The 26,843-nt window shown below is 41.3% G+C and overlaps 1 protein-coding gene across 3 annotated transcripts in view; it reads left to right on the top strand.

Moving 5' to 3' along the window:
* LOC112994467 (dymeclin) overlaps positions 1–26,843 on the top strand; it is a 218,362-nt gene that overhangs the window by 110,204 nt on the left and 81,315 nt on the right. The window contains exon 14 of one of the 3 annotated variants that reach the window (XM_064500292.1): positions 7,657–7,825. The exons of the other annotated variants lie outside the window; for them this stretch is intronic. Coding sequence (XP_064356362.1) covers positions 7,657–7,810 — 154 coding nt within the window. The 3' untranslated portion in view covers positions 7,811–7,825. Of the gene's footprint in view, positions 1–7,656; positions 7,826–26,843 lie in introns of those variants that run through there. 3 annotated transcript variants of the gene reach the window in all.

Here is a 26,843-nt window from a genome sequence, read left to right as displayed (position 1 = left end):
TGCATTTTTCCTGATGGGTTTTCCAGCTTTCTCGTGTGCTATTTTCACCATCTATAACTGCATCTTTGAGACAGATTGACTCCCTGAGGTTTAAGATCCATCTCAAGGCCCAAGGAAGGATGTGCAACACAGTGAAATTCTCTTGCACTCCTTGCATGCAAAATGTCAGCAGTTTTCTGTAAAGCCAGGATGCCTTATTCATCTTCTGTCTAGACATGCAAAGTTAAAATGTCCCTTTAACATTGACCACTTGATTTTAGTGGTGAAATAATTGTGCTAATATTCTTACCAGAGGTATAATTGCAAACTTTTGTTGCTTCATGCTGTTATGTGCAGAAAGGAGGCCATAATGGTGAGTGGCAGAAAACAAAAAGAAAAATTGTCGCACTTAAACTGTGTGTCAAATTATCTATTGGAGGGTGCTCTTTTATTGTATAAAGAACTAATAAAGCCACATTTGAAATATAATGCCAAATAGAAAGAAAGATGTTAGAGCAAAGACAATAGCAATGGCATATTCAAAATTCTTAGCTCTTCCAAAAATGTAAGCTGTTAGTAGCTGCCTTGATTGGTTTCTGTACAGCATTTAGCAGAGACTTAGCATGGGGTTGGAGGCAATGCTTTATTGCAATTAACGTTAACGAAGGTTCAAATGCACTGAGAATTGCTCTGTCTTGTCTTTATTCAGGGAGTAAGGCTGTGCTTGAGGCTAACTCTTCAGTCGTCTTTGGGGGCAGATAAAAGATAATTTAGTTTGTGAGCCTGTAGCCTTTGAAAAAATTTTAGGCTAGTCTGATGGGAGAGTTGTCTGAGCAGGGTGCTGGTTATGCCAACCGTTGGGTGCTGGCAGGATTGGCGTCGTATTTTCCAGGGTGGAAATAATGTGAGGATAGACACAGAATATGGGCATGCCCATCAACTCGAAGGAGTTGCAAACAAAGGGCAACATGATCTATATTATATCATATAGAATATGATATTTTTATATACTCTAAAGATATTCCACACTAATGTTTTTAAGCGACTGACGTTTTGTAAACAACTGGTGTTTATTACTGTATAGTAGAAGTTGTGATGAAAGAAAGTGACTTTAAATTTGAAGCAGAACCAGAAAAACAAGAGGAGGATTAAAGAATATACTGGATTTTTTTTTTTAATATGTGATATTGACCCCAAATCCTATTCTGCCGTTAGAAGCTGTACATCTGGACAATAGACACAAGAATGGCCACCAAGGTTGTGATTTAATTTCTCACTATGATTGTGGTTGCTTATAAATCCGAAGACCCTACTATAAAAAATGTATTAAACTCTGTAATAAAATGTCCTGTGGGACTACGACACGGGTAGGCTGGAAGGAGGAGTAACCTCCAGAGGAGCCTTTCTCCTGTAATATTTTACTGCTAATATAGTAGAATTTTCTTCTCGGAAGCTTTACAACCAGGGGTTCCCAGGCAGGCTTAGGCACCGTAAAGGAAGTATTTTAAAACTGATTTCCTCTCAAGATGAATAGTTTATTTATAAAGTCTTGGTTATCAAGAAAAGCAATAGGAATAAATATTTATGGGCACATGTATTTCATAAGAGATATTTTGTCCTTCCTTTTCCCAGCTTATGGAGCCTGTTAGTCACTATTATTAAATTTGACCATCACGGATGGACCCAAGTTGCTCCATGGTCCCAAAGCAGAATATTTATACTTAGATTTTGATTCTGTCATCAGAGTGCAAGCGTCTCTGTAAGGGAATAACCACAGTATTCCTAACGAAAAAGTGTTTTCTGTGAAGGAAAAGCCTAAAAAGAAAACAGGAACTTTATTACTAAGTATTTTAGAGTATAGTTTTTAAAATTATAATAGCTGTGAAGCACTTAACTTAAAATCTGCTTAGCAATACAAGTGAATAGACGGTCATACTTCAGGCCTCACCAGATGCTCTAATGATTCCTTCCATAATGTGAGAAGTAATTCCGTTTCCATGCGAGCTTTTTTCCTAATCCAGTTCTGAGCAGAGACTGCCAATTGTTATAAATCATGAAAACTATTCTCTATGAAAGAATTCGTTGAGAATATTTAATAGAGTATACCTAGAATCTCAGTAAAATACAACTTTGTAACATTGGGTAATTTATATCACATTCCAGCAGGCAAGAAAAATGACAGATTTGTTTAAGTCTCTTTTATCACAAGCAGCTGCTGGAAGTAAAAGTAGATGTAATAGATGTTTTATAATCAGATGCAGCGCAGGACGCATTTAATGCTGCATGTCCTCTACTGTAGACTGCCCTGACTTTATATATATTGAGAGCCTTCCCCTCTGTCTTTTGTTATTTTGTTAATTGTGGAAGGGTTTGTTTTTAATTGCACAGAAGCTATTTAATCAGCATAGTGCTGAGAATATTACCTGCACTGCATTCTCTCTCCTATTTGTAAAGTGCTGACCCCTGTAGTATCTTTAAATAATACTGGTAGACTATTATAAAAATATCTGCATAGATGTCATTATTGTCACAACTGATTAGACTACCAGAGACAGCCAGATCACATCTAAGCAGCAAACCACAGCCAGGTGAGGTATTACACACCTGCAGCGAGGGCAGGATTTTCCTGTGCTTGGTTTATTGGACAGGTCAGTTTTTACTGGTTTACTCGTATCAGCTTCATTTGCCCTGCCTTATTCTCCCGGTACAATTATTAGTAAGTAAAACTACACACCTAAGTGGCATATTATTGCAAGAGTTCAGTGTGTCGCTTAAAGCCACACCTCCGTTGGCATTAATTCCTCTAACCTATTCGGAAACAGCTTTTGTGGTATTTGACTTTTCTATAGGTAGTCTGCCTTCTATAGTACCGTGTGACACACTTGACAATGGAGAAAAGGTGTTTTGCCTGAACAGCTCTGTGATGGCATCTTCTCACTCTGTTGTTCTAATAAAATGAATGGCATAAAGACGACTGATTTCTTAAGGCAAATGTTTTATAGCTTCATGTAGTGTAATGCTTGCTGTTTTCTAAGCAGGCGTATACCACTAGAGGTTGCCATACACCTCACTAATTAAAGGCATGCACATTTAACATAAAATGAATTTATAGAGCTAGAAACATCATTTTTCCCTTTTTTCTACTCTGTTGCCACAGCTACTCACATGCATGGCTGTGTGAACTGCTAACAACATTACATCAGTTGTACTTCTCCCCGTTAGATGACAGAGAGGTAGGAACTTAAGAGAAATGTCAAAAGATATCGCATATTTATATCAATGTAATGTTTTGTTGATTCCTTTGGCTATCCTGGAGAATTAAATGGGAGTCAGAGGAGGATATGAAATAAGAAGTTTTTTTGTCATGCTCCTAATGCTCATGGAAATCAGGTGGAATAAGGGAAAAAAGGCCTGCTTAAAAGGGACTGCATTTTAGCAAATCAGAGACTTCTTTTACCTGTGCATGTTGGATCATGAGAGTATAGTATGTTTTACCTGAGTGTCATCCTAACCCTGCTCTACCTCATTTATGAGAGCGGAGAGTGAGTTATGTGCAACCAGCCATACCGATTCTGCTGAGTATCTGTAAGACGCAGAGATCCTAACCCTATTTCTCACCGATCAGCTAGCCTTGAAGCTGATGGTGATGAGGGGTGGAAGATATCCTGGAGCATGATGCTGGGCTTCAGGGTAGCTCAATGTTACTTTTTTTCTGTTAGAGTCTCAGGTAGTGTCCTTAAATATTGATACTTCAGTAGTAAAGGATGATTGCATCTCTGTGGTTCCCTAAGACTTATTTTTGTCATCTGACAAGGGGTGGAAACCTTTCTTCCTCTTTACATCATACAAGTATGTACATATGGCTTCTACAAGTACATAAGTAGCAAAAGGAAGGCTAGGAAAGACGTTGGCCTGCTGTTAAATGGGGCAGGGGCCCTGGTGACAAAGGGTGTGGAAAAGGCCGAGGTACTTAATGCCTTCTTCATCTCAGTCTTTACTGGTGAGACTGGCCTTCAGGAATCCCAGGTCCCTGAGACCAGAGGTGAAGTCTGGAGCAGGGAAGACTTACCCACACCCACGTTGCGAGGCCACTCTTGATTATCTTTGAAAGGTCAAGGAGTTCAGGAGAGGTTCATGAGGACTGGAAGAGGTCAGTGTCACTCTGATCTTCAAGAAGGAGGATCTGGGGAACTACAGGCTGGGTCAGCCTCACCTTGATTCCTGGGAAGGTTGTGGAGCAATTAATCCTGCAGACCATTTCCAAAAGCATGAAGGGCAAGAAGGTGATTAGCAGTATTCAGCATGGATTTAGAAGAGGGAAATTGTGCTTAACCAACCTGATAGCCTTCTACGATAAGATGACTGGCTTGCTGGATGACGGGAGAGCATTGAATGTTGCTTACATCAAATCTGGTAAGGCTTTTCACACCGTCCGCCGTTACATCCTCATAGACAAATTGATGAAGTACGGGCTAGATAAGTGTCCAGTGAGGTGAACCGAAAACTGGCTGAATTGCTGGGATCAGAGGGTTGTGATCAGCAGCATGAAATCCAGCTGGAGTCCAGTCGCTACTGGGGACAGTACTGTTTAAAATCTTGATTTATGACCTGGAACATGGGACCGAGTGCACCCTCAGCGGGGCTGTAGATGATACAAAACTGGGAGGAGTGGCTGATACACCAGAGGGCTGTGCTACCATTCAGAGACACCTTGACAGGCTGGAGAAATGGGCAGAGGGGAACCTCATGGAGTTCAACAAAAGGAAGTGCAATTCCCTGCACCTGGGGTGCAGTAACCTCATGCACCAGTACTGGCTGGGTGCTGACCTGCTGGAGAGCAGCTTTGCAGAGAAGGTCCTAGAGTGGACAGCAAGTTGGCCATGAGCCAGCAAAGAAGGCCAATGGTATCCTGGGCTGCATTAGGAAGAGCATTGCCAGCAGGTCAAGGGAGGTGATCCTTCCCCTCTACTCAGCCCTGGTGAAGCCACACCCAGAGTGCTGTGTCCAGTGCTGGGCTTCCCAGTCCAAAGACAGACATGGGTTTACTGGAGTGAGTCCAGCAAAGGCCCCAAAGATCTTTAAGGACTTGGAGCATCTGACGTATGTGGAGAGACAGAGTCAGGACTGTTTCCCCTGGAGAAGAAAAAGGAGGGGGGGGGGGGATCTTACCAGTGTTCATGAATATCTATCTGATGAGGAGGCATAAAGGAGATAGACAGACTCTTTTCAGTGGTGCCCAGTGACAGGAGGAGAAGGCACAAACTGGAACATGGGAAATTCCATTTGAACATAAGAAAACACTTAACTGTGAGAGTGGTTGAACCCTGGAACAGGTTGCCCAGAGAGGTTGTGGGGTCCACCCAACTGGACATGGTCCTGGGCAACCTGCTTTAGGTGACCCTGCTTGAGCAGGGGCTTGGGCTAGATGATCTCTAGAGGTGCCTTTCCAACCTCAATGATGCTGTGATTCATCCTTTAACAGTGTCATCATCATTTGGCAGTATCAACCGTTTTGTAAGCTACCAAAAAGAAAAAAAGTTCCCCTCCATTCTAACACGTGTTGCTGTTTTTGTGGAGTTTTACCTCCACAGCCAAACGATTTGTTTTGTAGTTTACTATGTTCGTTATTTCATTTTTCTACCACTGTTTCTTCTTATAGTAGTCTCAGGGGGTTGTCTTCTGTTAAAATAATTAAAGAAAATTCTTCAAGAAAGAGTGCATGATGTTGCTTTAAAATTCATGTTTTGAGCTCAATTGATGATATTCAATCCATTTTAATCTGAAAATTGAAATGTGTGCATTTCTGTACATTTTTATGATATTATGAGCTGCTTTTTCAGAGTATGAGGTTTGAGTAGTGCTGGAACAATTGCAAGGCATGATCTTCATTGCTGTTTTGATAGCAATGGCATAGAAAAGTAAGTGACTGTAGGTCATTAGTATTCTGTCTGAATAGACAATGCTGTTTTTTAAAACATCTTTAATCTATAGAAAAGTTTTTTTTTCCTTCCCATTCCCTTTGTTGTTGTAACAATTTTGTTCTAAGAATTACATTTTCATTAGTCTTTATTTTTTATTCTCAGTTTTACACATTCATGCGACATATTTGTTAATAATTAAGTACTTAGCAGCTGCAAGTGGCGTCGATCAGCAAATTTCATGCTGGATGCGAAATAAAAGCTTACTGTAGATAATGCTACAAAGGGTGAAAAATACATATGGCATGAGGGCAAAATATATTTTTCATAGCACTGATCGTTTAGTTTGGCTTTTTCCTGAAGAAGGCTTTGGATTTTGATTTACATATATATTTTATAATCCTGTGTATGAAGCCGTGTAGGTAGTCTACTAAAATGTGGAGTAATGTGCATCCGGAAAGATGTGAGTGTAATGACTTACTTCAAGAATAAAACCAAGGATAGTTTTAGCTTACAGTGTGAATATCTGTTGGGTTTTGTGAATTTGAATGTTGGCTAATTCACAGTATCCCTTTAAAAAAAAAAAAGTGTATTTTTTCTTTCTGTTTTCCTTTATCGGTTGCCTTTATAGAATCATATGTCTTTGTAATGTTCCCCAAATTATCTTTTGGAATGCTTGACCTTTTAGCTTGCTTGAATATACTTTATGCCTACCTTTTCATAGGCTCTATATAAGCAGATTGTGTCATATTTTATTATTCCTAAATGAAGACAGCATATTACTTTCCTGTGTTTTCCCCTACCTTTGTTGCTTTTATAAATTGGGGACAAAGAGGAAATCGATCAAAATTTTCACGTGTCACTGTTTGGTAGAATGATGATGACTCTGAAATGCACGTCTTAATTAGGTCTGGTATCAAGGCCTTCCCTGCCCTGATCTGTGATTTTTTTATTTAAAAAAAAAAAAAAAAAAGGTACTTGATTGAAATTTTGTGTCAGTGGCATTTTTTTAAACACTTAAGTGAGGTAGCTTAACTTCCTGAAACTGAGTGCCAAAAGAAGAGAGCTGAGCTTGAGAAACAGATTCACGTCCCTGGCTTGCAAGTTTGAAGTCACATTTTTTCAAACTTTATAGTAGTTTTTGGAAACTGTTAGTGTTAAGGCCCCAGTCAGGTGTGCACATGGAGCTTTTGGTCCATAGGCTTTGGGGAGCAATTGAAGGCGCTCCCTACTTCACACGCTTGAGTTGGAAAGCAAAAAAAGTAATTTCAGAATAGTTTCATGTCCATCGTCAGGTCCTTAGAGGTAAGTTGTAGCAAGGTGGTTTGGGGGTTGGCAGTGTTGTTGTTGTTAGTTTGGGGTTTTGTTTTGTTTTTTAACTCCAAACCTAAGCTTTCTCCAAAAAGGATCTTATGGAAGCAGAGAACATTTTGAGCTGGCCAGGCATTTACTTATTGAAATAGTCTGGTAAAAGAAAAGAAAGAAAAATATTAGTGCGGGAGGAAGACGTGTAATCTGACCTGCTTATTAGGGGCCACACTGAACTGAAAATTGTGAAATTAGTAGCGCATGAATGTGAGATTAGGATTTACCAATTGCTTAATAAATTTTCTTAACTGTGACAACAAGGGGATGTAATTGCTGGCTTGAAGTTCATTAGGCTGCTCACATAGGAAGATAAACAAGTTGCTCTCCCACCTTGCTTTATGCTGTCTGAGCATTCTGGTTTTCCTGCCTGTTTTTTTTCTTATGTCCACAGTGCAGGAGAGAAGCTTGCTAGAACGCAGCGGGGACAGTTGGTGCAGAAAACAGGTGAAACGGAGTCACCCGCACCAAAGGCACTTCTTAGGGAGCAAAATTTGGGGGGAAAGAAAAATGCCAGGTTGCTGCCTGAATACTTCCAAGCTGTTTGATACCTAATTCCCATTTAAAAACGTAAGTGCAGGAACAGAGAGGAGTTGCTTCCGATACCGGATTCTCATTTCCAAATGGATGATAAGACTTCCGGATAGCAGGCACTTAGAAACTTTAAATGCGATGTGCTACCTGAGCAGAAGAAATTCAGTGAATGGGATGTGTAGTACTTCTCTTAAACATGTCTTTAAGGCTTCTTTCTTACAGCAGAGGAATGAACGCCATTAAATTGGAGTCATTTTTTAAATATAAATGTTCCTATTAATCATTTTGAATGTAGAGGTGGAAGTCCTTCACTCTCTGAAAACTCACATTAAAAACTCTTATCTCAGAAGTGTCAGCTTTCAGTTTTTAATAATCAAAGAGTAGCATAATATAATTAAGATGTCAGTAGGTAGAGCTAAAACGTAATAACCCAACCTGTACCTTTATCAACACATAGCATGGAAACTCTCTTCTGCTTCCTTTAGTAGTTCTCCCTTGGGGATGTAACAAGGTATTTCTGTTGCTTAGAGCTGCGTGGCCTTGAGGATGCTTTGAAACGTGTAAGCTGGCGTAATACCAAGCCCACCGGCAACCTGGACATGTGTAGCAGCTTTTTAATGCCACTGTGAGAATGATCAATAGACAAGTCTTTTATATCCTGGGTTCAAATCTTAATGGGACCATTAAATTAGATCTCAGCTTACTCATCTTATTCATAACAGAGACGTGTCCATAATAGAAAACCCTGGAGAAAAGGATCTGCTGCTGATTTCATACCAGTGTGCGTCAGGAGACTCTTCAGAAGTCAAATTATATAATAATAAAAGATCAAGCTCCAGAAGGGGTTCTGGAATTAATGTCCTGCGGCCAGAGCTGTTAAATACTGAGTCTCTGAGCATCAGCTTTCCTCTTCCCTTCCTTTTTTTTTCTTTTTCCTTTTTTTTTTAACAAAAGAAAAGGAGGGTAATCAGTAGTTTCACTGAACGAGTGATATTATCTGCCTCTGTGGATACTGTGAGTGGTGTAGTTGCAAATCCTGGCTTCTGTAGATGAAATGTAAAAATCCCTGCTCTGGGCTGTTCAAAAGTAACAGGTAGTTATTTCCCCTCCTTTTCTTTTGCATCTCATGTGAATTGTACTTGTGCTAGAAGGAAATACTCTTAATGGAAGTAAGAGCAGCAGTAGGACTGGGTTTTTTTCTAACCATGAGAAAAACATCTTTCTGTGCTCTCAACTTCACGTGATTTGTGTGCCATGCAACTGGTTGGTTTGATTTTGTACATTTGCCTGAAAGCAGAGGAGAAAGACCTGTCCATCCTAGCAAACTTCCGTTGTCCTATAATACTCTGCCTGATGAATTTACGTTACTTTGAAATTTGTGTTGATGTGGGTCTTTTTTTCCCCCCATGTATGTCCTTTGCTTTGGTGACATTTGCCCTGTGCTGTACGCCTTAAATTTTTGGAGATAAATTCTCTGCGGTATAGGTGGCCACAGAACCTGTTGGCTGACATAGCCTCAAAAATAAAAATTAAAATCCTCAAAGATGTTTCGCTTTTAGTGCTTCTTCAGTTTGAAATAGTCCTTGGAACATTTTAGCTTAGAGGAGAACCCATTTATATCTAACCTGGATATAAAGTGATATTCTATTTATGAGCGCTTATGCAGGATGAGAATGTTTTTTATTGTCCCCCCCCCCCGCCCCGTGCAGTATGTTACAAAAATGATAATCCCATTTTTATTGGATGTTCCCAGAGATGTTCTGAAAATGGCTTTTTGGAAAAGGGCCTTTGATATTGCCATGTTCAAGCAACGTTTGAAAAACTTGGTTTTTCTCTGCGGACTGTTAGGAGGAGGAGTTGTGTGCACAGCAGGACACCTGAAGAGATTTTCGCATCGACTGTTCAGCCTCGGCTTTTTGGTAGCTTTGGCTTGTTCTCGCATGAGCTGTTCACTGGCACAGACACACTGCTCTATTTGCAATTGCTTTTCATGCTCTTTATTGTCCGCTGTGTCGCTGATACTTATAAGGAGTTTCCAGAATCTCTGGAGAGGCTTTTGTTGGGATATAGAAACAATATACAAAGATGTCAAGGGTGTTAAATAAAAGAAACATATGCTGGCCTTATTAGTAGCTCGCTGACCTAGATTAGCTGCGGGGAAGCTTATAAGCTGATAAGCCATTCCAAAATTGGGGGGTGTCACTGCAATTAGTAGAAAAGACTGACAGAATGAGACAATTGTAAAGATAAGGGGAAAGAGAATAGTAGCAAGAATTGTCCTTCTATTGCTATGGCTTAGCAAAGTAGAAACGTAATTGAGTTAGTTTTTGAAACGAATGGAGCATTCTCTGTTACTGTGCATTGAGTGTAGTGGTGCTCGGAGATATTAAAATACCGTTCCACGCTGCTTTAGCTCTAGCCACAGAAAGAGGAGTGGGTACTACATGCAGTTGGCCTCTTTGCCTGTGTGTAACATATGGAGGCGAGATTTTAGGCTCATATCAGCTGTTTCCAGCATGGAAATATCGTTGAACTTGGTTTAAGCCTGGTTGAACCTGCTGGGGGTTCTTAGTGGGCACCCGGTAGGACATTAATACCCTCACTATCCATCTGGTGGAAGCCACCAAATGCCGCATACCATTAGAGGTGCTCTGAGCCCGGCACCCTCGAGCTCACGCTCCTGGAGTTTTCCCAGATGGACAGACTGACAGCTTGATTTTGAGATAGGTTGGATCTGTGCGAAATGCTAGAATATATCCCGGCAAATGCCTAGTTTCTGAATAGCTCCTCTCACCCTGAGGAGGATGTGGTGTGAGGTTGGGATGGAAGTTGTTTTGGGATGGGAGTTTGAAGCGCTGTAGCCTAGCAGGCTCATTACAATGTCTACTTTCCATGTCTCCTTCTGCACCAGCTTACACAGAGTGCTTGAGCATACTGTGGCTTTTCATATGAAAGAGTGGAGGTGCACGTACCATGCTAAAAACTCAACTTTGGACCATATACTTCTGTCGTCCCTGAGCACTTTGCGTGTCTCTCCTGACTTGTAAGATGTAGCCTTTGTGATAATTGTTTTGCTTTGGCACAGGTAGTTTTCTGCCAAATTGTGCTGTACTTCGGAGTGTTACAAGCTGTTGGTCACCACGAGGCAGAATGTGGAATCAAACGAACGTGATTCAAATGAGCCAAAAATCCTGGCCCAAGGGCTGAAGTAAATGCAAGTCTTGGTATCTATTTCAGGAAATTTAGAGTATCAAGCAGATTCATGTATGCAACTAAAAGCTGCTGTTTGGGGGGTGGAAAGTCTCCTTGTCCTACCTTAATGCACGGTTACTCTTCCCCATAAGTTCTCTGGAAATAGCACAGTTTGATAATAGCCTTCAAATTGGGAAATTAAATGGTTTCTTTTTTTTTCTTTTTGGTGAAACCTTACAGCTTTTAAAACTGTTTATCTTGCACATCTGTTGCTATGGAGAGGAAGCAATATTTGGAGAAAGCCTTCCATAGTACTGCCTGTCTCCCATTTGTCTTGACAGGCCAGCCTGCCAGCCCGTCTCTGCCTTGCCCTCTGCCTGTCACTCGCTGTTTGTCACCTGTAGTGTTTTGGCCATCGTTATCTCCTGTAACTCATTTTAGATTTGCTTGCTGTCTTGAATTATTGCTATTGTTCTCTGTTAAATTTGTGCAGAAATACCTGTGCTGCCCTTCTAGTGTTGTTTTACAGATGAATTTGCAGAGTAAACTGAGATTGTCAGTTCTTCGCAGATCCTTAGTGTTCAGATCCCAGCTCCAGCGGCAGAGCTGGAATCAACCCTGGGCTTGTGTCCTGTGCACCACGTACAAATTGCAGAATAATTGCTTTAGAAGGACTTTAATCATTCTTGCTTTGTTTTTTGAGAGTCAAAGGGAAAAGAGAGGTGGTTGCTCAGATTTGGGCAAGATGCTTGAAAGGTTCATGTGCTGTTGCAGCTTCTGTCCCTTCTCACCTAGGCAGCTTGTAGCAGATAGCAAATTCAGCGATGTGTACGCTATCGCTGCTCTGAGTCGGAGTCAGTGAAGAGAGTTAAGCATGCAGATAATGAGTTGTCTTGGTAATTGCTTAAGTAAGTTCCAATAAGGAAAATTGTCATATTATATATATATTTTAATTTTATTTCTGAAATCTACAAAGTAGAAGAAGCTCAGGTAGGTTTCCTAGTGCAAATCAGATGCAGACAGTATTCCAAATAATGTGTACATAGCAGAGTAAAGAAAGCATTTAGGCGTTTCTTATTTGAAATCTAGAGCAAGGGTGCCTCCAAACTCAAATCCATGTGGGTTAGGCATTTCCCTCATCTAATTTACCTGAGATCATTCTAAGTTTTAATAATTTTCAGTTACTTGAAAACACCTGAATATTTCAAGGAAAAATAATTTCCGTTGAATTGTATTTGGGATTTTTGGTTTCATTTTCTTTTTCCCACCGTTCACAAATTGACCTTTGGTAACGTGCTGCGGTGTTCAAAATAATCCGACAACCAAAAGTGTGATGTATTTATGAAAGGAGGCTTGTTTGCAGCAAAATGCAGTATTGCTAGGAATTACTATATGACTTTAGCGAGTTCCAGAAGAAAAGTAAATTTGCCTCATTATTTTTTCCGTATTGCCAAGGAGATTGAACAGTTTTTGCCATTTGGTCAGACCAATGTCCAGTCGAACGTGGAAGCCGCTCTCCAGCAGCCTTTGCTGGTGGCTGCGTAGGAAGGCTATAGAGACCAAGCGTGCAGCGGTGCTTCCCCCGTCTAGGCTCCCAGGCCCCAGCAGTTTGCCGGCGGGGGGTTTATCTGCCTTCAGAGTCCCGGTTTGAGCCAGCTAAGTGCTCTTAGCACCCACAGCAGCCTTCCTTGGTAGTGCGTACCATGCTCTAACGTGGTGTTTGCTAAGGCATTACTTCCTTTTTTGTAATGAATTTAGCACCTGCTATTTTCATTTGATGTCTTCCAATTTTTTTTATATCTGAATATTACGGGTTTTGCATTTTAAAAAGTGTGTTCTGTGGTAATAATTGCCCTGTGTCAGATTTTCTGAGATTGATTAAAAAAAAAGGGGGGGGGGCAAAGGGAAATTAAGAATTTAAATAGTCTATTAGAAACTATTGTTTGTTGTTCTGCTAGAACCTTAGAAACTGCAGTCTCGTCTTCTCAGTTTGTTTTGAATGAGATGTATTTATAGGACGGTGTTCTGCAACAGAAATAGAGGTGACTCAAGACAATGACTTGCTTGAACCTGCCTCTTCTCTTCCACTGCAGGCTCTTTGGCTCATTAGCTGTTTTTTGTGGGTACAACATATGCTGATCTATTTCTAGAAATTTTTGTCTTTGGAAAAAAATTTGGAGTATGGTCTAAATAAATGCGTGAATAATGCCACAGGGATTTATCTTTGACAAGCTAGAATTGTATTATTGCTGTGAGTAAAGATTAGTATGAAGCAAAATATATCATTGATTATAAATCGTGTTTGTTTTTTTCTCTTGCAAGACTGCTTGTTATTTCGTATTTAACTAATGTCATTATTTATATGTCTGATGTCTTCACAGCTTTGCATGTCAGTGAACTAATTTCTACATCCAGGTGTGTAGAAACAGGATAGGTATGAGTAAGGGAGCAACTGCTGAAGAAGAAAATAAACCAGTTACTGATAATAAACCAGTTACTGATAACAAATCCATATGAACTGGGTCAGTCCCTTCCAAAGAGCTTCCTTCCAGCACACACGGAAATCTTGAATTTAGACCCCACACTTGAGTAAGGATTTTCAGATAGGCTTTCTAACTGCATTTAGGAGGACAGAATAACTGTGTATGAAATTTCCGCTTCCGTAAGTACTTGAGCCAAGGCATTTCCCACCACCATATTCCTTCACCGTAGTTTGCATGGCTCGCAGGAAGGAATATTATGCTTTAAAACATCTGGCACTTTTAATGGAGGGTGAAACTATAGGCACAGGTGCGCACACACATGCACACACACACGCACACATGCACATACACACAAAATCAGGATTTAAGAACCTTAACGTGCATCAGGTCTTTGTAGCAGTTGAATGACTCAACTTTTTTAATGGTAATGGCCTTCAGCAAGTTTAGGAAAGAACAGGCTTTTAGGTAAAGTAAATACACTTAGTTCTGCAATGAATAAATAAATTTGCTGTGAAGTTGTGTAGAGACATGTTTCTGTAACTCATTAATTGTGCTCTTGGGTCCGCAAATAGGTCTTTCTCCAAATACCACAATTTACACTGGGCTCGGAGTAGGATAACGTTGCGAAACGTGGACGGCTCAGACAAGCCGGGCTGAGCGGTTGTCAGCGACAGCCGGGGAGCCCCCTCTCGCTGGTGGTCGTTGGTCTCCTGACCAAGGACGTTCAGGTTCATACAGGCTGCAGACCTGTGGCTTGTGCAGATGCAAATGTCTGTATGAAACCCAGCGTAGTAGACATCTCCCATAATCCTCGGTAGAGTTTACGAATTACCGCAAGTGTCCGGCCAAAGGATGGAAGTACAGAACATTTCAAAAGCAACATTCCCATAGTAGCATTTCCTAAGCTGCCAGGGATATGTGCTTTCCAAAAACTGGTGCATCCGCATGATTAATGCCTTCATTGTTTGTCTCAGGCTTTGGTACTGTATCAGCCCTTCCTCCTAGCTCTTTATATCTTTATTTGTATGGGTCTTCAGTTCCTTGTGTCTGGTTCTAATACACAAACTTCTGTTCTTAACAGAACTTCATTTCTGCAGAGATAATTTGCCCTCTCTGTATAAGACTCTCATATACCTATCATTTCACTTTCAATCTAGTGAATATGTCAGGGTATGTCCAAAGTTTGTTTATTTTTCATTTCCTTGCTGCCCTTCACAGTAAATATTTTTATACATAAAGATAATATTCCTCTCGTAAGCCTTTTGTGTACATTTGGCCAGTGTTGTGACAGAGTGCTTCTTCAGGGCATGGGAACTTATGTCTGTGACACATTATCACAAATAATTGCTGCTTAAGTATTTAAATAACATCTCATGCTTCTCTGTTCTGTGCTGTTATGGCACCTTTAGCCCTATGACCTTCACACTGCTGTTTCACAATAATGTCATTAAAAATCCTGTCATCACTCTATGCTATAAGGTATAAATTTATTGATTATTTCACTTGCATCTGAAAAGTAGGCCTAAAAAAATGAAGTCTTTGTTTCTTTGTTTGTAGAAAGCTAAGTTGTGCTTTCCAAGTTAGGAAGGTTAGGCAAGGATCAAGGAGGGCGGAAACCAGTAGTGGAGTAGGATCAAGTCAGGGCTTACTTCAGAATTGACACACGCAAGTCCACAGGATCTGAGTGTGCTGAGAGCTGACCTGTGCCACTGCCAGATCACTGTCTGTTATTTTTTGAAAAGTCATAGAAGAAAGGTCCCCAATGACTGGGAAAAGGCAGTGAGAAGGACATCTGGGGAACTACAGGCTGGACAGCCTCACTTTGACCCCTGGGAAAATCCTGGAGCCGTGGCTTCTGGGAAGCCGATTCTGAGCACGTGAATGAGAAGAAAGTGATTGGCAACAGCCAGCATAGATTTATCAGAAGTAATTTGTGCTCGACCAACTTGACTGCGGTGATGAAATAACAAAGTCAAGATAAGGGAAGAGTGGTGGAAGCTGTCTTCCTTGGCTGTAGTGAGGCTTTCGACAACAGTCTCCCTCAGCATCTTTGAATGGGATGTTATGGTCTAGATGGGTGGACTGATTAGATGGGTGAAAACCTGTGTGGATCATCAGGCTCAAAGAGTGGTGGTTAATGGTTCCTACACCACTTGGATGCTGGTTACAAGTGGAGCCCCTCAGGGATCTGCACTGGGACCTGTCCTGTTCAATATCTTTGTGGGTGACCTGGAGGAGGAGACAGTGCACCTTCGTTGCGTTTGTGGGTGACCCCAAGCTCTAGGGAGCAGGGGATACGCTGGAGGCCAGGGCCATCGTTCAGAGGACCTTGGATGGGGCCGACAGGAAGCTTGTGAAGGTCATCAGGGACCAATGCCAAGTGCTGCCCCTGGGCTGGAAGTGCTGCTTGTAATGGCAGGGGTGGAACTGCCTGGCTGGAGGCAGCTGTGCTGAAATGGCCCTGGGGGGTCTCAGTAGACGGCAAGCTGAGCAGGAGCCAGCTGTGTGCCCTGGCAGCCAAGAAGGCCAGCAGCCTGCTGGGCTGTATAAACTTCTCTTCCTTAGAAGAGGTCCCTTCCGACCTCAACCGTTCTGATTCTGTGGTGAGATGGTGAGGGAGAATGGTCAGAAGTGGAACAGGGCAGCATTCAGACTTGAGACAAGGGGAACGTTTTTCCCCATGAGGACAGTCCAGCACTGGAGCAGGGCTCTGGAGAGGTTGTGGAGACTCCATCCTTGGAGGTTTTCAAGACGTAACAGGATAAAGTCTTGAGCAACCTGGTGTGATCCCGTAGCTGACCCTGCTTGGAGCAGGGGGTTGGACTAGATATGTCCCAAGGTCTCTTTCAACTTGAATTATGATTCTAAAATAAGATGAAGAAACTACTAACTGAGATTGGCAGAAAAAGGAGAAAATGTCTTAAATGCTTTGCTATTGACTCTAACAGCCAGTGCCGCCACCTGCATCCCCAGTACCAACTTTTGTAGCATCTTAAACAGCTTAACTGTGCTAAGAGAGTGGCAACACCCCTTTCCTCCCCCCTGCTCCAACAACCCAATCCACCTTTCTGTTGATGCATGATTGTCAATTTTTCATAGTATTCTTGGTCCTAAAAAAAAATATATATATATATATACTTTTATAAAGTTCTTTCTGTCGTGGTTTATCAGTACCACATTTTTTTACTTTGTAAATGGAAGAGTGCTAAACAAATGAAAACTTTTGGCCAAAATTCTAATTATAACGCTGTGTTTTGCTGTTGTCAAGAAGGCAGATATATTTGCATTTGTGCTGTTTGTGCCATGTACAACAGCCTTAACAGGAGGTCATGTTTTAGCCAAGGAGTAAATTAGCCATTCTCATCTTTAGGTATCATTAAGTGGAAGTCCTAGTCTCCCTGCATGTATACAGGTAGTTTGGATGTTGACCAACACATACAGAAGTTTATTAGCTAATACTTCCATTGTTTATTTTAAAAAAAAGGATTTTGTATTGGCTCTCCCACAGAGTCATGTTGCAGCATAACTCCCTCAACCTCTTTGTGTAGCAAAAGATGTTGTTTTCGTATTTTTCAAGTTCTGCTGCAGAAACAATATGACCTAAATATTTAATCAGGCTTAGGAAAATTGGCTTTTTTATGGCTGCAGATTAATCTAGTTTCTCTGAGATAATACATGTGGCATGTATGTCCTGAAGACCTTACTTTTTCTGAATAATGTTAAAGATTTATAGTCTTCTTAAAATCTGGCATGCACTGAGAGATTATGAATAACAATTACTTAAATATCAGCATTGGGAATTTATTTTCTTTTGAATCCTGCCTATGTTGCTTCAGAGTATATTGTATTTACCCAGGGGTTAGTGGATACTGTGTTTTAACTGACTGCTCTTCTATACCATACTCAGTTCGCTTCATTTCTGCGTTAAAAAAGGTGTTAGCTTGGTTCCATTTGTTTGTCTTTGATATATTTAATATTAAAACTTCAGTTGACTTGAGTATAGAAAATATCTGTTTCTTGTTTAAGTAAGGAAGGATGTAAGTGACTGTGCATGTTCTCCTTGGTGCTGTTGTCTTGTTTAAGAAAATGTATGTTGTTCAACATTGAAAGGAGTTAAACTCGAACTAAGTTCGGAGCTAGGGGGTTCTTCTTAGAGGAAGGCAAAAGTCCTCTGTTTCATGCCTGGTCCTCTGAGGACTGCCAGACCCTCCGGGAGACCCAGGAAAGCTGCAGGAAGCCACCGGCTCACGTGCGATGGGGCTCTGCCATCCCAGGGGCAGCAGGTCAGGTGGGAGCTGAGCTCCAGCTCCCCGGGGCTTTAGACATCAAACTCCAGTTGATTTTTTTAAAAGTGTTTCTTTGAAGCCCTGTCTTAATTGCTGTTACCAAAATAGCTTTGCTGTTTGGGATTTTCCAGATTCTGTGAAAAGGAAATTCCTCTTTGCCTTCATCAAAGCTACAATAAATTAAAAATAGAATAGAGGTATATTGAGGATGTGGGTGTACATATGTATATCCATGGATATATATATATATAGATGTACATGTATAAAAAGAAGTATAGATTTTTTTAATATAGTCTGGAGGTGCTTCTCTTCAGCCTGAAATACATGTTGAGCGTTTCTAAGGAAGAGAAGTATCTGTTATCTTGTGTCCATCCCCCTCCCTGTTTTTGCCCCACCCTTCCAGCAGTACTGATGCTTCATCCCTGCCATCTCCTTGCCTCCAGGCAAGAGTACAAAATGCTGGCATCAGGGGAGGAAATACTTTCACAGTTGCCAGAAACTTGAGTAGAAAGATGACAGTAGGTACTCGGCAGGTAGTTCACAGGTCTGTCCACAGACCTCAGGTTCTCTGTGCTGCCTTTTGTAGCATGAACTTATTTTAGGTATGTCTTTATTCAGATAAGGTGCCTTCCTTGGGGTTCACAAATGAGGCTTAAGATGCCTTCTTTGGGGTTCACAAATGAGGCTTTTCTGTGTTGGTTTTAGTGTTTTGTTACCAGAACTCAAAATATTGATCGGATATGTTCTACCCTTTATGAGAAGGAAATAGTCTTTTTCTGGAGTGGTACTTTAGTAAAGTATGAGCTGAAATTTTGTCCTTAGGGTAAACAAAAAATATAAATAATATGCATGTGCACACCAACATACGTGCACACCAACATACGTGCACACTATCTACCAAATATAATCATTTTAATTTTCTGTAATCTCTTCTTTTCAAACTCTTTGGTACTGTATTGTAGTTAAAGATTGCCTTTTGCTCCAGAGGAAAAGTACTATGCCCAGTGAAACCTACTGGAAACAAAAATTTCAGTAATATTTAACTATAGTTGTAATAGCTGCCAGAATATTAATTTCTGGCAAACAAAATAAGTCTTGTTTCAAACTCAAGATCCATGATTAAGTTAATCTACGTATCTCCTGAGTAAGACAAGCCTTGTTTTTGTTCAGATTTAGCTTGGGATATTTAATAGTGGAAATGCTCCCTCTGTAATTTGAGGTAAGCCCTCCTGGTCATGTGGCCGTGGTGTGAGATAATAAAGACAGGTTTCGGGGATTGGGTTGCCGTTGGCATCAGTTTAAAATCACACCTTTGAGTAAACAAGTTCAACCCTAAATATAGGGCTGGCCTTGCCCTTGTTGCTTGAAGCTGTGGAAAGGAGGTGGCAGTGGGGACAGGCGGTGCCACCAGGATCCCCCGCCCTGGCCCATCGCGGTGCTTCTGGGTGCCTTCTCCTCCCGTCGGGCAGCCTTCCCATCATCATCCTCACACGCCCGGGATCCGGTCTGCCTCTAGGACTCTGCATCTGTGAGAGGACTGAGAGGAGATTGAGAAGATCAATTAAGCATAAATGTTTATATATGGGAAAGATAAATGATAACAGAGGGGTTTTTCAGTTTGTTGACAAAAGCCTGACGAGATCAAGTGTCTGGAAGGAGACCTATTCAAATGTGAAATAAGGTACAATTTTCTAGGGACGAGGGCGGTAGAACATTTACAACAACTTACTGCTGGCAGTGGGCTCGTTTGCATCTTCAAAGCAGCCTCATTCTAGAAGATGCTCTTTAATCTGGTTTGGTGGAAATTCTGCAGCCTCTGTGGGTAGCTGGAAGAGCAGGCTCATCTGTCGAGGCTTCCCCCCTGGTTCAGGGGTCTGTAAGTACTGTCGTTCATCCCCTCCATACGCAGCCGGCCCGGCTCACAACCTGCTGATAATGTTTACAGCTGCGGTCAGAAAAGGCCTGGTGGCTTCAGAAATTGCCTCCTCGCAGCTGCTTCCTCTTCTGAAAACTAGTATTTCTGCAAATGAACTGCCAAAAAGGACTGTGTGTTCCTCAAGTTCCAGAGCAAAGGTAAGTAAGTATTTTAACCCTGGAGTGAAAGCTATTGAAAGTAACCCAGGCAAAGACAATGGTTGTGATGAAGTCGTGGGTTTAGGGCTTCACTGATTGCACCCAGGATGGAGCAAGAGTGGGACACTGCTGTCCTGTTCTTTGCCCAAGGTAACTTAATCTCCTGAAAGAGTGTTTTAACCCCACCTATGTCCAGCAGAGAGTTCACAGTGAATAACAGCCTGTGAAATGCGGACAGTTGGGTAGATAACTTACCCGTCAAGGTTTAACTGATGAGGCTATGAAATGGCAGTTTCTGGATCTGGTGAGGGGGTTACAGACTAGAGCCCAGATGCTTGCTGCTTTACTCCAAAGTCACCAAAAGAGGCTACGTTTCAGGAATCACTTATCTTCTGCTCTCCGCAATGGTATCTTCTTTGCCCTTAGCAAGCTCAACTACCTTAGTGTTCTGGGTGTATGTCCATGGTGGAGAAAGACCCAGGCTGGAGCGGGTGCAGCAGCCTCTCTGCTAAGAGCATCTCTGCTGCCTTGTTTCTGTGGCAGTTGTCTCGCCCCGTGTTTTTTAGGAGGATGTGCTCAAAGTTTGAGATACTCTGGAAAGGGAGGATCCAAGAGTGGTTGCTTTTCCCTAATAGAAAAGGACTTAAACCATAATCCATTACATGACAATAAAAGTATTGCAATGAGCAAGCTTCTACCAAGCACATGGAGTGCTGCTCAATGTTTGTGATGTACCAAATTTTGAAAGCTTTCCTGATTACATGAAATTTCTTCACTGATTGCTTTTTAGCAGAAATATTAGGCTGTTTAAGGTACTTTCCAGAGGATTTGGCACACTCTTGTACCCTGGGCAGAGTTCTTCATGTAAACTGAGCTATCACACATGCATGCTGTATACTGCTTTATAATGCAGTGAAATATTTTCTATGCAGTACCTATAATAATATATTTTGGGGGTTGTATGATGTATGTGTTTTGCCTGTGATAGACTGCATCACTGTCTAACTATCAACTGCTCTGATTAGTTTATTCTCCGTTACACTGTGCGTGGGAGGATATCCTGTGTGTCAGTGGCGCACAGAGGCAATATGGTGTCTTACTCAAGAGCATTCAATGTCAGTGAGTATGAAAGTTAAATATTTTTGTGATTACTCCACAGTTTTCCACGAAAATGATTGCAAAAGCTTTTTCGTGAAAGAGCTGAGCAGGTCTGAAGTGTGCAACTCTGTTGTGATTAAGCACAACGTTTTAAGAACTGCAGTTAACTGCTGGGGCAGTCTGCTAGTGAAGTCGTAGGATGCAGAGCATTTCACAGTAATTGGTAATTCCGTATGATGACTATTTTTTTCCCCCTAAAGTGAGATGTCAGATTTCTATGAGTCACTTAAATTTTGTGAATATTCCCAATTTTTAATGGGAAACTTTGTAAACCAGGTGCAGACTCGTATATTCATGTTTTCATGGCAAATTCAGAGAGGTAAAAATGTTTCTAAATGCCATCAACAACAACAAAAAACACAATTATTTGTATCTAATGCGTGAGGCTTGGCAAAATCCCTTTGCAGTCCTGACCGAATCAGCGTACAGCCACGGGCTAACAGTTCTTGCTGTCTTTTGAAACTGTTATTTCATGTTGAACTGCCGCGTTGCTTACTTAGGCGTCTCCCGTTGACTCTTGGCACAAAAGCCACTGCGGACATTCGATTGCATTAGCTTTCCTAAAGGAAAATACCTCTCTCTCTGTTTTTTCTCCCTTTACCCTTGTCTTTCAGTTATACCTGCCGCCACTTGCGGAGATATGTCTATGTCTTGGACAAACTGTATTTCCCCCCCTCGCACTGCTCGACGCTGCAGCATTGCTTCTCGAGCCTCAGTGACAATGGAGAGGAGCTCTTGTCTTTAACTTGCTCTCACATTCTCAGATCCTATGCTTCCAGGTTATTAACCTCTGCTCTCCCTTTACTGCATGCTGCATGCCCGGGACTGCTCTTTGCATGCTTTGAGTCAACAGACGGAAACCGTGAAATGGCTACGGGGACGGTTTGTGTCTGTGTGGCATCTGTGTCCTAAAAAATGTGTCCTAAAAAAATGCCGTAGAAATGGGGGGATTTAATCATGCTTTCTTTTTTTTCGGTTCGGCATACTTTATCTGTCGTCACAGATTGAGCACAACTTCTGGAATTAATGTGTGGCCGTTGGAAGTTTTAAATGCTTTCTGTGTTAGGATGAAAATATTTTAATCCTTTCCCAAAGCTGTGACATAAGAACTGTGCAGTACAATTCACAAAGCTTGCATTAAGTTATGCGCTTCATTTGGAATTGGTGCAGAGGTATAAGCTGCCCTGTGTGTCAGCTTCTAACGCTTCCCTGACGCCCGTTGTTTCAGTAACACTGTGTATACGGCGCCTTTCAAGAATGAGAACGATAGAGCTCTTCCCTCAAATTCAGTAAATTGGCATGGCACTTAATGATAAATTGGAGAACTGCCTTTTTTGATATGCCTTATCGTTTCCAATTGTACGGAACAACAGTGAGAATCCATCAGTGCAAAATGATGCTATAAAATCATTGTTCCTGATGCACAGTTATAGATGTTGTGCAGAAATTATAAAATAGCAGGGATTTAAAAATAAATTTGACTTATAATACCTAAATGCTTTCTCTAAGACATTTACTCTAAGTGAAAATGCAAGTTTTACCATTTCGCTGTTGATGCTGTGAATGATTTAATGTATTAACCAGGATGCTAGAAGTTTTAGGAGAACAAGGAAAAAATTGCATGACAAAATTGTCCAGAAGATGGAAAGCATCCAGAGTGGAAAGGCAGCTTCCCAGCGAAGCCAGCATACAATAGCAACAGACCACACAGTAAACATAAGTAAAACCAGCTTGATTGTCGGGGGAAGAAAATACGGCATGTGAGCTGAACTAGCTCTCTCTGTACAAAAGAAATTTTATAGCAGTGCATAATGATGGAGAGTCACACTGCAGGATCTCAACAGGAGATGAAAATCTAGCTGTCCCAGAGGCATTCTCCAGATTAATTTGGAGCAGGGGTACAGCATTAAAGCAAGCAAAAACCTAAAATTTCAAAGACATTATTTGAGAGTGAATAATAATAATGAAGGCAATGGACACAGAAATCGCATTTAAGATGGAATGTTATACGTGTAGGAATGATATCCTGAAAACATAAGGGAAATGGTTATTATTATTATTCCAGCTTGTTTATGTATAGTTTTGATAATTCTCTGGAAGCACTACAACATTAGTTGGCAAAATCATCCTTGGGAGACTGTACTGCTGCATGGAGGTTGCGTCTTGCAGAAAGACTGAAGGTGAAACCATTAGTGTGAGTGCTTTGGGCCATGTCTCATACAGGTAGTGGCAAGGGACCGCTGGAAAAAGCAGCTTTTGGTCACTAGAGGAGCATTTCCTACCTCTCACTGCAAACCCTTGCTACACCCCATGCAACAAGGGCATTTTCTGAATCCCTGCTCATCGCTCTGGATTAGTTTGCTAGATTTGATGGACATTTAGGTGGCAGAAGGTGCTGAGCATGCAAGCAGTATGGTTTTACCAGGGCGCTGTAAAAACATATAAGGAATGGAAAGTACTATTATATTGGCACTCAGCACAGTCAGGTTCTTTTTCCAAACACTAAGTGATGACTGAATTTGGTAATCGCATTTTTGAATTACCCTTTGTGGGGAGGCGGCGAAAGCTACAGAATCTTAACTTTTTAACTTACACAATTTGTACAGCATCTTCCCTGCAAAATTAATACTATTTATAATAAATACAAATCTGTGTCAGCAACTTAGAATTTTAAACTGTTTACAGTTAAGAAAAAATGAAGATAGTGAGAAAAATAGCTTTGCTGACTAAGTATATTACACAGAATTTTTTTTCACAGATGGAGACATAATTTATTGCTATTACTCTCTGAAATGTGAATTGTGCATCACTTGATATATTAAAATATTCCAGCCTGGGAGATTTTAAAATCTCTGGTTTTCATTAAAAGCTATGCTTTTATGAGATAAAAAGAAGGTTATTACATGCAGGGTATTTGAGATGAAAGTTGCTGTGCAGGAAAATATACAGGTAGCAGTTTTTAGTAGCAGGTTTTGTTTTGTTCCAGAAATGTATGATCAGGGAAGTGAAACGCCTTCCAGGGTGCTCAGCAAACTTATCCGCCTAAGCCTGGGTCGTCTGATATAGTGGCATAAATGGAGCTGGCAAAAAAGAAGGTGGTTTTGTGTGTGTGTCTGAATATCCACCCTGTGTTAACTGCAGCGCTTTAGAGGTCCCACAGAATTTGGGTTTTTATATTAGGCTGTTTGTACGTGTTGTGTGCGAACAGGAACAGTTGTGGCTTTAAATTGCTTGGAGGAAAAAAAAAAAAAGGGAGAAAAAAGAAATTAAAACAAAGAGGGGAGAAAGAAGATCAAGAAAGCTTTGGAACGAGGGCACTTGCCAAAAAGTCATGGTTAATAACCACTTTCGGGTTGCACCCTTGCCCGGCGAGGTTTCAAAGCCCGATCGTGTGCCCTGGCTGGTTTGAATCTTGCTGGGTTGCAGTCGATCCTCGGAAATAACATTTGAGATTGAACTGGCTCGGTTCGCGTGCTAGCAAAAGGCAGCTAACAAGCAACGGTTTGTTTGGGGATGCTGAGCAAATTAAGGACAGTTTTATTTTCCTAGCCAGCTTGACACTGGGCGTGTGAAAGCAGGAAATACGGTTTCGCTGAGCCTGGTAAATTGAGTAAACATGTTCATGGAGCAGTAGAGCAAAAAGAAAAATGGCATGGATTTGTCTGAATTACTTTTTTTGCCCCAAGAAGAAAGGCAAAGGAACGTGATGTCAGATCTGCGCTGATGACCCGTTCTGCATGTCTGTTATTACTTAATAACGCCCCGTGTCGGGATGCGGGTTGCTGGCTGGCCTTGAGCGCAGGCAGGAAAGGTGTCCGAGCGTTGTCATCAAAAGTAGCTAAAATGTTTGCGGGTCTGACTCATGTTTTTTGGCATCAGTCTCCGAAGGGAAGGTGGGGAGAAATACAAAGCAGAGATATTTATCGTTGAACAGTAGGTGAATTTTGCGTGGATTTGTGAACAGAGAAGCACATCAATTACTTAAGGTTTTCTAGGATAACTTTCATCTGGGGTCAATGCTCTGTTTTCCCTGCAGCGGTATGAGCATTTCTTTGCATTCAGTTTTTAAGCAGTTAATGTAAAAGTCTCGCCTCAAGTCAGTGCAAATACAATAGACTCCATCAATGCATTGGCTTCACGTGGGTAACAGCTTAGCCTGGAAAGTGCAGGAACTGAGGTGTTGTCTTCAAGATATCCTTCAGCCTCCTGAGAATTGGTCCCTTGCCATTGCCAGCTAAAGCATTCGAGGTTACCTGCTACTTTTGAAAATAATTGGTACCACTTCTGATACTAAAAATATCCCGTCTGTGATATTTTCAGTAGGAAATGGCAAATATTGCTCCTTGCTTCTTCTGGAGCTTAACCCGTGGGAGCTGATACTTCCGAAGTGTTCATCATTTAGGAGAAGCAAATCATTAATGAGAAATAAGCAAAATCGATATTTTTAATTAACTGCTATCAATTGCTTCCCGTAGCATTACTATTTTGTAAGTCAAAATGCTAAGATTAAGGGTTTTTTTGAATATTGTCTAGCAAAGAGTATGCAGTATGTGTCAGTGTGGGTACGGTTTCATGTCATTTTAGTGTTCTCATAAAATTTCCAAATATCAGCCACATCATAACCATCTAGTATGTGGGACAACATATAAACACAGAATTGAGCTGTGTTCTGCTGTATGCAGGCCGGCAGGAGTCAACAAGATGAGCACTATTATTTTGACTTGAATGGACCTATTTAGATGGAAAGATCTTTATTTTGTATCAGACCTTTGGTAAACCTGGCTGTTTTTGCCAACAAATCTGCAGAATGGAACAGGGTCAGGGTGAGCAGACTTTCATCCCAAGTTAGGTGTGAAAACAAATTTTTCACTAAATGGATGTGGGCAGATCAAAGAGAAAGATTGAGACAATTTCTAAAGGTGACAAAATCTTTCTTTTGTAGGAAAATGATGCCCTAGTGCCCATGTCCTGTTTACTCTGTGGCCAAACCACTTGTGAAGATGAAACTCCAGGCTTCCCAGATACGGGAGCTATTGAAATCCTTGCTTCGTTGATAGATAATTCAAGAAATACCTGTTAAAGAAGCAAAATAATTTGTAATGTAGTAGCTGGACCTTATCTAAAAGGCTTTAAAGTCCTTAAGTTCTGACCTATGATTTGCTCTTCTTTCACATTTTATGCATAATCCCACTTACTCCATAGGATTAGAAGTGGAAAATGGCAGAGTCTGGGCTTCTTACAATAGAGAAATAGCTTCGTGTGTCACTGAATAAAACTACTTTTGGCATGGTAGGTAACAGTTAAAAATGGATTTTTTTCCCCCCCTACCCTAAAATTGATGTTTCTCCAATGCAAAGGTCTAAAAATCTTGGTAGCTTTAAGCATCTACCTAAAATAAATGAACTTGATATTCCTTTTTGGCGAATACCGGTATAAGTGGGGTTGTTTGGGGATTTTTTTGGATTTTTTCGCTCTCCGCAGGATGCTTTGGTAAGGATCTGTACCTTGTCTCTAAAATTGGCACCTGACGAAAGCGCCTGGCCCCGGGGCGGGCTGCCGCAGAGCCCTTTCCTTCCCGCGCCCCGCGGAGCTCTGCCGGCAGCACTGAGCGCTCTGCCCTGCGTCGTGCCAAGCCAGAAGGCTGAGGAGAGCAGAACTGGTGCCAGTTCAGGAATTACACTGTCGTGGCACTCTCACAGTGTATAATTAGGGGCTGGTTGGGAAAATTTCCTTTCTATCGAAACATATGTTGTTATTCCTTCTACATTAGAAGTTGGAGATCGTGCACTCTTGTGACAGTTAGCAAAATCTTTTTGCAGGGAAAGCTCGGAGTCAACATCGAATTTTTTTTTTAA

Source organism: Dromaius novaehollandiae, chromosome W, assembly GCF_036370855.1.
Source record: "Dromaius novaehollandiae isolate bDroNov1 chromosome W, bDroNov1.hap1, whole genome shotgun sequence".
NCBI classification, from domain to species: Eukaryota; Metazoa; Chordata; class Aves; order Casuariiformes; family Dromaiidae; genus Dromaius; species Dromaius novaehollandiae.
The sequence above is the reverse complement of the archived record's forward strand: the minus strand, read 5'-3'. Positions and strand labels throughout refer to the sequence as shown.